General features: G+C 45.2%; 1 protein-coding gene across 1 annotated transcript in view; it reads right to left on the bottom strand.

The window, feature by feature from the left end:
- The window catches only part of LOC307242450 (attractin-like protein 1), a 258,960-nt gene that overhangs the window by 117,442 nt on the left and 127,508 nt on the right, over positions 1-14,010 (bottom strand). Inside the window, exons 23-25 of the mRNA XM_080016946.1 lie at positions 5,861-5,955; positions 5,666-5,744; positions 4,671-4,828 (exon numbers count right to left, since the gene is read on the bottom strand). Coding sequence (XP_079873072.1) covers positions 4,671-4,828; positions 5,666-5,744; positions 5,861-5,955 — 332 coding nt within the window. The remainder of the gene's footprint in view (positions 1-4,670; positions 4,829-5,665; positions 5,745-5,860; positions 5,956-14,010) is intronic.

Raw genomic sequence — 14,010 nt, 5'->3', positions numbered from 1 at the left:
TTTTCCTGCTGCTGATTGATGCTTCTGATTTCCTGTGCAGCAAAATGGACAGCTCTCTGCCGCTCCGATGTAATACTACCTCAGTAAAACACATTAGATAAACTCAGCTTCTCCTGCTGCGCGCACGTGTGTGTGTGTGTGTGTGTGTGTGTGAGCGCGTGCGTGTGTGTGCGTGCGTGCGTGTGTATGTGTGTGTGTGTGCGTGCCTGTGTCTGCATGTGTTAATGTGATGTTTCAACTTTCCATTTAATCCAATAAGGGACACTTCGTCACCGCTGTGGTCCGGGAGGCTGTGTGTGTGTGTGTGTGTGTATGCGTGTGTGTGTGTGTGTGTGTGTGTGTGTGTGTGTGTGTGTGTGTGTGCGTGCGTGCGTTTGTGTGTGTGTGGGTGTGTGCGTGTGTGTGTGTGTGTGTGTATGTGTGTGGCGCTCTCCGACATCTGATTAGGAGAGGCAACCTTTTTATTGATGGCAGGCGCGGGAGGTAAATAAGTGACTGAACATTAAGAGGGAAATCAAATCAACGGGGCCGGCGAAGAGTCCGACTGGAACATTTCCAGTCGGAACGAAATATCTCAGTGAGAGGACTTTTAATGAGCTCCATGGCTGGCCCTATAGGCGCTGACGCATGGAGCGCTGGATGCTGGATGGAGGGAGCGAGGAAAGATGGATGTGGGGGAATAAAGGAGTCAAGTGGGAGAGATGTTTCAGTGGAAAGGGGGAGAGATGCAATCAGGGAGGACGCAGTGTTTGTCCTGAGAAAAGGGACTGAGGAAATATGGTTCACTGGTTCCACTTGGGTCTACAGAGTTCTATATGTGTCTACAGGGGTCTACTTGGTAGATATTGGAGTCTGCTGGGGTCTGTTGAGTTCTATTGGTGTCTACAGGGTTCTACAGTACTGGTGTCTGCAGGGTTCTACAGGGGTCTGGTGGGCTCTACAAAGTTCTATTGGTGTCTACAGAGGTCCACTCGGTTCCACTACAGGGGTCTACAGGGTTCTATTGGTGTCTACAGGGGTCTACAGGGTTCTACAGCACTGGTGTCAGCAGGGTTCTACAGGGGTCTACTGGGGTCTGCATTGGTGTCTGCAAGTGTCTACAAGTGTCTACTGGGGTCTACTGGGTTCTATTGGTGTCTACAGGGATCTACAGTACTGGTGTCAGCAGGGTTCTACAGGGGTCTACTGGGGTCTACAAAGTTATATTGGTGTCTACAGAAGTCCACTCGGTTCTAATAGTTTCGACAGGGGTCTACTGGGGTCTACTGAGTTCAATGGAGTCTACAGGGCTCTACAGGGTTCTACAGCACTGGTTTCAACAGGGGTCTACAGTGGTCTACTGGGTTCTACAGTACTGGTGTCTGCAGTATTCTACAGTGGTCTACAGAGTTCTACAGTACTGGTGTCTGCAGGGTTCTACAGTGGTCTACTGGGTTTCTTCGGCGATATAGTGGGGTCTACATGAGTCAATAGGACCCATATTGACTCAGGGTCTGTAAGGGATCTATAGGGTCTACAGGGGTACACCGTGTGATTTAGCTTGCTTTGTCAGACTGTTCTTTAAGTGACAGAACAAAATATCACTCGTCATGCATCATGTCATTGACCATTTTACATATGTAAATATAGACTCTAATGAATACATTGTTAGAATGTTTCCAAGTCAGCAGAGGATGAATCTGTCAGAATGAGGATGATGGCAGAAAGAGTAATCCCGTGGTAAGGGTTAATCAGTTTGCAGGAAGGGGGTTGATGATGATAGGTGCAAGGTCAGTGTGACAGAACCAATCAGAATCTGTTCCGGCAGGACGACCAAGTGGGTCACTTCCCCTTCGCCTCTCAACCAGCCCCCAGCCCCTCAGCGTCCAGGAGGAGTCATCCTGCCGCTAGGGAACCAGTCACTGGTCACACCGAGCTAGCACACTGCCCTGTGAGTGTGTTTGTGTGTGGTGGTGGTGGTGATGATGTGTGTGTGTGCATGCGTGCGTGCGTGCGTGCGTGTGTGAATGTGTGTGAATGTGTGTGAATGTGTGTGTATATATGCAAAGAAGTCAAACACGTGGACCGTGGGTATTTACTCAGTCGTGCATGTTTCTGAATGCAGGCATGAAAAGGGTTGGCAGGGGTTCATATCATGTGGTTTGAATAAATACAGCCCCGGTTTCTGATATATCTTGCTCCCATGTAACAGAACAGGAAAAAAAAAATACTTCCTGAACATCCTCGTAAAAAATGAAATCATATTCCACCATCACAATGATTCAGGAGGATATTTACAGCCCTGGATCTTGTTACAATTTATATTTGAACTGACACACATGGATTTTTGAGCCAGTATTTGACTAGTAGGAAACATACATGTCCTCAAGCCTTGCGGACCCACCTGAGATCTCTGATGACCCCCTATGGGGGTCTGGCACCGCAGGTTAGGAATCACATTTGTAAACTTCAAGACGAGCAGAGGAATATCTCATAGGAGTTATAATCCCATAATGCCTTTTTGTGTCCGTGTGTCTGTCTAGGGGAGTTTGTCAACCACATGTACAAGTATGAATAGTGTTGTCTAATGTGTGTGTCTGTTTGAACTAGCGTGTTTGTCTCACATAAGAGGGTAATAGATTATATCTATGGATATGCCCAGGCCATTACAAAACCGCTTCTCGGTCATCAGCCCTTGCCTCCCGACGGAAGGCACCAAGGTCGTGGAGCGGGAGGCTCGGTCCTTCTCGTGTTACCGCCGGAGCGCCTGATACCTTGTCGAGATCGGCCTCGTTGTGGTAATTATCGTATTAGCTTTCAACCTGCAGCTATATGGGGTTCTCATAATGCAGCATTAATGGGAAGGGCGATCGATGAGCAAATGACCCTCAACGGGGAGCGGGCCGCCGCACAACGGGCGGGCGACGACGCGGTGGTAGTACAAGCTGGTGACAAGGTGTCAACTTTGACTCGAGCTCTGACAAACTACGTCCCTCATCTTAAATGTATTGGTTTTTTAAATGAAGACCCAAGAATCTATCCATCTATCTGTCCATCTATGTATTTATCCACCTACCTACAGTACCTACCTACTTATCTATCTATCCATCCATCCATCCATCCACCCATCCATCTATCTATCTTTCCATTCATCTAGAGGACAGGGGTTTCAGGTTTTGAGGAAAGATCGCACCAGCGTGAGAGGTTCATTTGTGTAAAGTTGGGTTCCATGGGTTTTTTCGTGAGTCCCTTTCAGCTCGACTCCACCGTGGAGGTTTGCTCACCTTCAATATTTTCTCCTCTTTTCAAACAAGGCAAGAGAAAAGCCACCGGACCAGCAAGCCCTACGGTTCTCCGCCCGCGAGACTCCCATCCATCCATCCACCCGTCCATTTCTAACGTCCACGTCCTACTTCTCAGGAGCGCTCCGTTCCCCCATCTGTCAACGAAGCCGCTCTGGCTTTCCCCCAGACTCTGTAGTTTCCATCAGTTAAACAGCTCCACTGTTCTCACTCTCTCCCCAAAATTCCTCTCCATTCTGTCACTTCTCCGCCCGATCCATCACAACACCCCCCTACGCCCAGTGTGACAGTCATCAGAAAATATTGCCGCTAAAAGTCTACTTCAATTTAATGGATCATAAGCGAGAGCGTGAATATTTGGGGGTGTGCGGCTCCCTTCTGCAGATTTAATACGTGCTGCATAATTGATGGAGAGACATTGGCAAACTCACAGATCATTAAATGTGATAGAGGATTTGCCAAACACTTTTCATAATGGCTTATGCCCGACGCCCTGTCAGAAAGGATCAGTGTACAAAAAGAAAAGTTCCTGACGCGCCGATCTTCTCTTCCATTCGACTTATTTTGACCAAAAAAGCAAAACTTTTAATAATTTGTTTATCTATTGAGTCTAGGGGCATTATGCCCGTGCTTGGTTTTGCTGTTGTTGCTGCTGGTGTTGATGTTGCTGCTATTTTTGTTGCTGTGGTTGTTTCTGTTGTGATATTACACATAGAGGATCACAAGAAGGGTGTGTTTTCAGAGAGAGAGAGGATTGGGAATTAGTTTGAAGTTAGTTTTTACCCAACTAGTGATACATGTTAAGTAGTAAATAGTGGGTTTTACGTCTGGACGTAGTTAAGGGTTCAAAAAAGTGAAGAAAAAAAATAAAGCTTTGAAAAAAATGAATCTTTGAAGGACATCAGATTACATATTGGAAGTGATTCTGGATTTGCAAACTCGATCATTAAGGCCAAGGCAGTTTCCCTGAATTGACATGCCTTCAACAATGATGTCATCATTACCCCTATTGTCACCACCATCATCATCATCATCATCATCATCATCACTCACCACATAATGCCATAAACCGTATGAGTACAGTACAAGGATAAACACCGAGGTTAACAAAGGAGAAAACAACCCTAATGATACCAATATGGAATAAATAAAAACCTCAAACTCACACTTTGTTGTATCTGTAACAATTCTCAGAAGCTTCAGATTACATTTTACCACAAATCTCCCTTAGAACCATTCCAGAACTGACGGCCAGTTGATTGTCCAGGGCGACGTTTGCCATAAATTAATTGCCACCGTTTGCGATAAAAGGAAATGAAGCAGCAATGGAGTGCCGTGATCCGTATTTAAGTAATGTATAATAGTAAATTCTACTGCCTGGTCTCTGACCTGGATTTTGATGGGCCAGCTGAAGTTGGAGACGTAGATGTAGAAGGTGATGTTGTGGTAGTGTCGGAAGTTGAACTTCTCGCAGGAGAAGCTGTCGCGGTGCTCCTTGATGTTGGTCCTGGCGATGATGGGCATCTCCTCGCCGGAGATGGTTCCAGCTGGACCAGGGGGACAGGACATAGAGGCGTTTGGAGTCGAATAGAACAGAATGGTTACACTGACATAATACATGGAGATACAGTAGCTTCACATGATGGTGAATGTGCCCCGATCTCCCCCGCTGCATTGCGCATGGAGAGGGAGACACGGGCGCAGACTGCACCTGAGCGCTCCCTCGGTATCCCTTATCCATCTGGTATTATACAGTATTATTAAAATATCCATATCTATAGAAAGATGTCCTTTTTAGGTGTAAATATTGACATTGATATTTGTTCCACTTGCTCAACGCTCATCCCCGTGCGGGGGCCACTGGGCCCCGGTGCGGCTGCACCGTCGGTACTTATGCCAATGCAGAGATACCTCGAAACACTTTGGTCTCCTATCAAGTGAAGCTAAACTGAAGAGGCTCCGGGGCCTGTAAGATATTGCAGCTGTGGAAGTGCTTTAATCTTAATTGAAATCACAGAGATTTTGTTTGTGTGTGTGTGTGTGTGTGTGTGTGTGCGTGTGTGTGCGTGCGTGCGTGCGTGTGTATGTGTGTGTGTGTGTGCAGGCGTGTGTGTGTGTAAATGTCCCGGTGCTTGGATTCAGCTGTTTTGGATTCAAAACAGCTTCCAATGTGGTTTTTTTTTTAGTTTGTTTTGTCAAGCAATTGAAGTCCCTGCAGTCAAGAACAGACAAGTTATCATCACCACACTTCAGTTTAGACAAGACAAAGATTATTTAATTGGTGTCATGAGACGCACCTCTTTCATCCAACCGTTCAAATGATCAAAAGCCAAATTCAGACGTTAATAATGAAAAAAAAAAATGAAAAAAAAAAGACATTTTACCAGTGGAACTTAAGGACCAGGTGATGTTCAGGTTGAAGTTGTTGGAGGCGTTGATGGACATGTCCAGGTTCTTGTTGGTCTGGATGAGAAGGAAAAACAGAAGAGTGGAGGCTGAAGGGACGGGAAAAAAAATAATAATAATAAAAATAAATCTAATCAAAATGCGAGAAAAACATGATGCAACAAGTGAGTCACCTGCTCAGGTGTAGCCATGAAGTTGATGGCCGTGTAGTACTGATCATCCTCCTGGAGCAGGCTGAAGGTGAACTGGTAATCTATCAACAGGTTGTCTAGGCAACGGAGAGGGGGGGGATAGAGCGGGAGGGAGGGGAAGAGATAGAGGGGGGGGGGCGGGGGGGGGGGGGGGGTAGGGAGAGAGAGGGAGCGGGAGAGATTAGTTTCACTCTGTCAGCACGGTGCATAACCCCACGCTTTCTGGCTGCTAAATGCACCTCCGAGCGGCTTGTTTGGACTGGACCCGATCCAGTGTTAAAACCCAGAAAAAACACTTTATTTAAATGTGTATCATACCGCCCCCCCTAATTGAAGTCACTGTCAAAGCACAAACAGACGGGCAGATGGGAGCAATAAATGGAACATGAGAGCGCAGCTTGATAATAATAGTAATAATAATAATAATAATAATAATAATAATGTTGGGAGGGAGATTTTAATGACATTTTTCGGGAGGCTGGGAAGGGCTCTTTGTCGGGTGGACAATGGGGGCGGCGGGATCCCCTGTCGCCCAACATCTGCCCGGACGGCAGGAAGTCACTCCGGGTGACCTCGTCCTCCCTTTAGTCAGCGCAGGAGTTAGACGCCGTCGCCATTACGCACCGTTGTTGTTTTGATCCACAGGGAAACGGAGTCAAATAAAATAGGCTCCTATCGAAGATAAAAACCCGGCGTTGGGGAGGGAGACGAGGCGCGACTCGCGCACCCGATGGCTCGTTCTCCACGCCCCCGATGCGCACGCGTCATGATCGTATATTATTATCATTAGGGGTGACGACTTTTTCCCAGGAAGGGGCGGTCCGGACTCCCCTGCCGCGCCAAGTGATTTCCACCGCTGCATCCCACGTGCAAACCGAAATAACGCCGTGGACTTTAAAATCTCCGCAATTTTCTCTCGAAATGAATTAATAAATACAAAAAGAAAAAAATGAAGAGAAATGAACATGAATGTGCAGCCACTGCAGCTCGCGAGGAAGCCCAGGAACAGTGATGTAAGTTCCCCATTAAAGAGTAAACAGCTCTCCCATGAGCATGGCTTTGGAGCAAATATTCCTCCGACTGAGAAGCATCAACTCCTCTTTATCTCAGCACTCTTTAGGCGTCACCGAGACGAAAGCAAATTATGTCTGACACACTACTGTTTTGTTCAGCCTTCACGGAAAGTTGGCCCAAATAACAGATAGCATCAGATCAAAGAAGATTCTCCCCCCCCCCCCCCATCTCCCTCCGTCTTCCTCCCTGGAAGGAAGGCACTGCTGCTGACTTGTTTATCCCATAAGGGTCTTCAGTTCAACTTCAGAGCGTTGTGGTTTCCTACATTTTGTGAAGCTGCCAGAGTGTGTGTGTGTGTGTGTGTGTGTGTGTGTGTGTGTGTGTGTGTTTGTGTGTATGCGCTGTGCGTTTGCTTACTTTGTGATTGATGTTGATTACTTTTGGTGTAGGCGTGGTTGCACATTAGAGGTTGCAGAGACTAGTCGACCCTAATACCATAAGTCGACTGCTGCTAGCTGACATGGGGTAGTTGTTTACCACATAGTTAAAAAAAAATTATAGATATGGTTATATGGTTGCAATGCCAGTGATGGCAGCACTGGCTGGCACTGGTATTGCAACCAAATATAAATTATACATATATATATATATACACACAGTATATATATTTGGTTGCAATACCAGTGCCAGCCAGTAGTGGCAGCACTGGGCGAACATGCTAATTAAAGCGTTAAGGAAGCGATGGTTTCCAGTGTTATTTTTCAGGACTAGTCTCTTCTCATCCGCCGTCACATGAAATTATAAAGCACAAATTCCAAATGACAAATGTCAGGACAAATTGACACCGACATTGTTTCCTTTTCTTTTTCTTTTTTTTTGTACCGACTGGAACTTTCCGCGGATTTCTAGCAAACCGGGTTAATCTTGGTTCATTTTTACTCTCCTTCCGAAACCGCAGAACCTTCTGTTGACGTGTATGGGAGCTCTTTCCGGCAAATTCCTCCCATTTTATTCTCCCTCTGCCATAGCTGAATGCTGTTCCGATATCCGGCCGTTTGTCTGGTTGTTTGCGAAACCTTTCGGGTAGAAGTGTCAGACAGCGTGCGGTGGCGTCGCGCGGCCGCTCGTCAGCTTCGAGTTCACACGTTGGTCACTTCTTCTGTCGCCAAACATCTGAAGCCTCACCACTCCCGACAAAATGGACATGTGTCACGACTACCGTGGCGATGAGAGGAACCTGTATAGGAAGCTGTTCAAACACCATGTGCCCTTGAACAGAGATTATTTTACCACTGATAAAGAGACGCAGAGAATAAAAAAAACCAAAACAGAATCTGTCTTCCGCTTGCGTTGGAATAAATGGTATTCTGCAGCTGTTAGGAAGGCGGCCGCAATTTCAAATATAGAAAAAATAATAATAATAATCCTAATTACACGGCTATGCATGTAACGTCTCACCAATGGAACAATTATGAAAGAGACAGGTAGCACCCAAAAAGGCATCGACAACCCCCCCCCCGCCCCCCATCGTGTTACATTATTGGAATTGGTTGCGCGGGGGGGGGGGGGGGGGGGGGGGGGTTCATTTAATGCTTGTTAACATCTCATTATTTCCCATTTGCAACACCCGCCTGATGGAGGGGAAGAGAACAGATAAGGTGGCGGTCGGTGCGGTGCGGTTCGGTGATAAAACAAGATAGCTCGGACCCAATAAACACAGGGAAGGGGGAACAAATCCTTTCACCGGACTTGAATAGAGGGCGATGTATCCTTGGAAAGCTAATGCGGGCGCTTCCGAGGGGCTGGATTCCACTGCTCCTCCTCTCCCCGTGTTTCTTTTGCAACCTACATATGTTGTTGTGTTTTCCCTTCTAATGAACTGTCACGTACAGCCGAGCATGCGGGGAATATTTCGCTTAACCAGTGGAAAATACTTGGAATAGTTTGTCTATGAGCTGTATTATTTACACCCAGAGCAAGGCTTTGGCCTGATAGTGGCAATTAAACGGTACCCGTTAGGCGTCCGGGAACAATGCCTGTCAGCAAATATTGAGGTTTCTGGGTCTGACGCCTGATCCTGGACTAATGAGGCGCCGCAGGCCAGGAACTGTTTGGACGGCTGAGCACTGCAACGTGGCCGCTGTGGAATGACTCCGCCATTGGACAGTGTATCAACATATGTATATATATATATATATATGTATATATTGTTTGACATAAAGATTTAAAAAATATATATATTAGATATGATACAATACAAAGAATAGCAAATAAAACTCTTAAGTCATAGATCACAGACCACAATGTCTTCGAGATAAAATACCACTGAAAGACCATAATGAGCATTTTCCAGCCTGACCAGACACCACAGGAGCTAACAGATATCAGGAGGAGACGTGATGCAGTGTGCACGTGCCCTCCGACTTCCCTCTCCTGTCTAATCGTCCCCTAATTGAGATTGCGAGGCTTGTCGGTGCATATCAAAGCGGTATTCATTAGCGTCGGGCTGCGCCGTGTCCCTGGACGGCGACTTGCGATGAACTTGGATGGGTGCGAGCTGCTAATTTGACCGATCGCTGGCCACTTTCTCTTTTTCGGAGCTGGTGGGACACACTCGATGGCCGCCCCCTAATTAGACGTCCCTCGTAGCTGACTGTGATGGAATGCGACGCCGGTTTGTTTAAGGACGCGCTCATAGATACTAGACAGTCAGCTTTGACTGGGGGCAAACTCATTAAATAGCAGCGTCGCAGCAGGGCCGCTGGTTCTCCACGCCGCAGTGTTAACTGAGCCAGCGGATTGCTCATTGCTCATTCCCAGTTCCCGCAAAGTTAGCTTAGAGAGCTAGCTGCGAGCAGGCTGGACGCGTACATACATTCACTGGGGAGCGTATAACACTGAGAGACCTGGGAGACTTCAGATGGCCAATTTTACAATTTTCCTACATGGGGGGCAAAACCACCATTCTTAGGCCAAATTGAATGCAAGCTAAGTACAGTAAGTCACCATTCTAAAAGTACAGGAAGATCTCCTAACATATCGCTTAACAATTGACTTAGTTCATTGAGCGTGATGGCAAAGTTAACTCCTTCAAGTGAAGCGCTCTCCCTTCCCTTGAAAGACTCGTCCCAGGGGTGTGAGGCTCCGTAGCAATTACCTCCCACCAGTCCCTCCACTAGAAAGAGGTATTATGACTCACAGGGAATCATAATATCAGATGAACGAGGGCACAAGAAGCTCCGAAGGAAGTCCTAAGCACCGTGTGACTGACAGCCCGTGTCCGAAACGGTTCCTTCCTGTCAAAAGAACATGACGAGCACAGAGGGACGGAATCTGTCTCGACGCTCAGCTCTTTGCCCTCAAGGAGCTCTTTGCTTTGGCTGGTGAACCTCACGTTCACCCCTGACCGGTTCAAGGCTTGTGCCCCGATCCTCTTTTTCCCGACCCGTTGACCATTTGGCACCTAGTGGGGCTCCTGACTTTGAACTCGTGTGGGACGGTAGTCGGCTGTTGCCTCACGTCTGGAGACCGTCCGAACGGGTGAATGAGTCCGCGTCCGAGTCTGCTTTTCCCACTCAGGGAGAGAGCTTCAATCGTCACCGAATTTTCATTGTCGTCACAGTTCATTTTGGAAATAGACAAATCATTTATTATCAGCTTAAGAATGTGAACTTGATTTAGCTTTGTTAAATAATGAGCAAGAAGGAATTTGATGAAATAATTGGAGACAATTGTGGGAACCGACTACAATCTGAGCAAACTGAACAGTGACGGACAAAATATATTATATTATATATATAATAGCAAATATATATAACCAGATATGTCCCTCCATTTGTAGATACAATCAGTGTGAATATGCCATTAAGTCTATCTTGACCCCCTTCTGTAATAACTTTTGTCACAAATTTGTAGTAGCTATGTACTCAATGTGACCTTCATTATGTAATAATACCCCCATTTATAATAACTTACCACATTTTGTCATAAACATCTTGAACACAATACCTAATAGGTTTTGCTATTTTGATACGTCATGGCTACTGCGTTGGGTACCAGGTTATTTAGTTTAATGCTCATTACAAAGTAGAGAGAGGTCATTCAATTCTGGTGTCACAACAGCGAACATCAAAAATAGGCAATAATAATGGAAGTAATAAAAGTACTTAGAATTCAAATTGAAAGGGGAAAATGGCAATAAGCACTAAACCTAATTAAATAACGAGACGATAGGAAGAAAATGAGAGATTTAAAAATGATCCAACAAAAAGAGAATAAAACAGAAAAACCAACCTAAAAGTAAATCATGAACAACATTATAAAAATGGCAAGATACGTATTTTTACAAGTTATTACAGAAGGTGTTATTACATAATGCGCTGTTACATTCCTTTAACGGCAATTTTCAGTCATTTCCCTTTTTTTCTTTTTTATGCAGAAACCAACAACGAAGCATCCTCTTAGCGGCCTTGCCAATCAAAGTAAAGACCCGCATTAAGAAAAGACATCATTTGGTGTGAGACACCATGAAGGCTTATTGTCGTTGCACTCTAACTGGAAGCTTCTCGGAGATACAGACTGGCACTAACTATCTGTCAGTGCGGCTCTGCTCACATTCTGATTACACACTCAGATGTCAGCCATGTGAAAACACATCATCATCCCCTCACGTTTCACTGTGCTACAGGTGGTGCAGCAGCAGTAGAGTGCAAGTTATTTGCAACACTTTGAAATATGTTTAAATCCCAGGGTAAGACGTCGGATCCCTCTTTGAAAATTGTTTCTGATTTATGCCGAATACAGATAAAGGAGGGAGGGGGGGGATAATATTTACCTCCGGTCCCTATCTCAGCCTTGTCTGATGTTCCCAGCACACAGGAAATATGGCTTTTAAAATCCAGCCATTTATAATACTCGCCTCTGTGTGTGTGTGTGTGTGTGCGTGTGTGTGTGTGTGTGTGTGTGTGTGTGTGTGTGTGTGTGTGTGTGTGTGTGTGTGTGTGTGTGTGTGTGTGTGTGTGTGTGTGTGTGTGTGTGTGTGTGTGTGTGTGTGTGTGTGTGTGTGTGTGTGTGCGTGCGTGTGTGTGTGTGTTTGCACGTCAGTGGATGTCTGTGTTCGGTCTTAATCAAGCAGAGTCAACTTAATGCCAGATTAATCGTGGTACAGTTTGTCACCAAACAGACCAGATACACACCACTTCAGCGGGTGCCAGAGCGATTTCCAGTGTGTGTGTGTGTGTGTGTGTGTGTGTGTGTTTAGCAGCTGGCATGGAAAAGGGCACAGCGCTGGTGCCACCTAGTGCCTTGACCACTGAGTTATGACGCAGGAACTACTATTTATTCCATAAACAAACACAAACGTTGACTTTTTTTACTTATTAAAAAGTCCTGAAACAACACTCCTGGTGTGCACCATACACAGTAGATGGATTCTGGCGGGGTTAGAATCTGATCTGACTCGGCTTTTTCATGGTTTTCCATTTAAATATTATAATAAATACAAAAAGAATAGGATACTTAATAATATAATCAGCATTTTCATATTGAATAATATGTATTTATTAATTTAATATTAAAATAGAATAAAAAAATAATAATATTGTTATCATAATGTAATATGTATTATATTATAGTACAACTAATAATATTATCACATTTATTATAATAGTACAATAAATATTATGCTATTATAATACTTGTGTTCTTCAGCTTTGGAAAAAACTATGACAGAGCCGAGTCGGATCAGATTAAAACCTTTGCAACATGTCTTTGTAGACGTGCAATCTTCCCCCGAATAAATTGCATGTGATCAAATTTGTTTGAAGTGACCGCTCCCGTCTCCCTGAACGTTCTGCTCTCTCGTTGAAAAGCACCAGCACCACTCCACCAAGAGAGCTATTGACATGAACAGGACTGGACCTGAGTGCTGCTCAATGGATTCAAGAGCCAGCATGTGGGTGTGTGTGCGTGTGTGTGCGTGTATGTGTATGTGTGTGTGTGTGTGTGTGTGTGTGTGTGTGTGTGTGTGTGTGTGTGTGTGTGTCTGTGTGTGCGTACACGAGCATGAATCTGCTACATGTGTTTTTGAGTTGCGGACTCCTCCGTCTTCTCCTTTTAAGGGAAAATGCAGAAATTTGTGAGAAATTATCTAAATCTGTGGCATCTGGAAACTCTCTCTCCCTCTCTCTCTCTCCCCCCCCCCCCCTCTTTCTCTTTCTCGCTCATCTCTTCTGTGCCCCCGAAAGAAAGAAACTCCATTTTTTTTCCAACTCTAAATCTAATGTCATTTTTCCATATTAAAGAGCAAAGAGAAGGTCAGAAGTTGTATCACACGGAGTACTGAGTACGAGGAACAAAAGTGAGTTTTAATTTTCATCTTCAGTGCCGTTTCTTTTGTTTTGTACATTTCACACATTCATTGGGCGTTCGGGGTGCTGCTAAACTGATAGAACTTAGGAGTGGGAACACAGAAGCCCAGTGAAGCCAGTCGAATGTGCAAAATGGTCAATTATTCACTTTTAAATATTAGTGATTGGTTTCTCAAATGAAACCATCGACATAAGCATCAGGAGATGTAAGTGGAGCACATTAGGAATTAGAATTGACAGCGATCTTACATTTAACTTACTTACAAATAATAGAGACACAACAGAATTTTTTTTTTTTTCAAGCAGATTGGACCAGACGGGTTATCCTTTGCTCCCCGCGTGCATCAATGAGCACTGGGCGCCCATGACCCTGTCGCTGGTTTTTACTGGTTGTCCTTCCTTGGCCAACTTTTGGTAGGTACTAACCACTGCATACTGGGAACACCCAACAAGACCTGCAGTTTTGGAGATGCTCTGAACCAGTCGTCTAGCCATCACAATTTGGCCCTTGTCAAAGTGGCTCAGATCCTTGCAATTGCCCATTTTTCCTGCTTCCAACACATTTACTTAAAGAACTGACTGTTCACTTGCTGCCTTATATATCTCACCCCTTGACAAGTGCCGTTGGAACAAGACGAGCAATGTGATTCACTTCACCTGTCAGTGGTTTTAATGTTGTGGATGATCAGTGTACTGTATATAGAGTACTTTGAAAGGACACACCTGAATACATACCAGCATTAATAAGAA

Source organism: Zeus faber (genome assembly GCF_960531495.2).
Source record: "Zeus faber genome assembly, chromosome: 16".
Taxonomy (NCBI): domain Eukaryota; kingdom Metazoa; phylum Chordata; class Actinopteri; order Zeiformes; family Zeidae; genus Zeus; species Zeus faber.
Note: the sequence above shows the minus strand (reverse complement) of the source record. Positions and strands in the feature narration are given on the sequence as shown.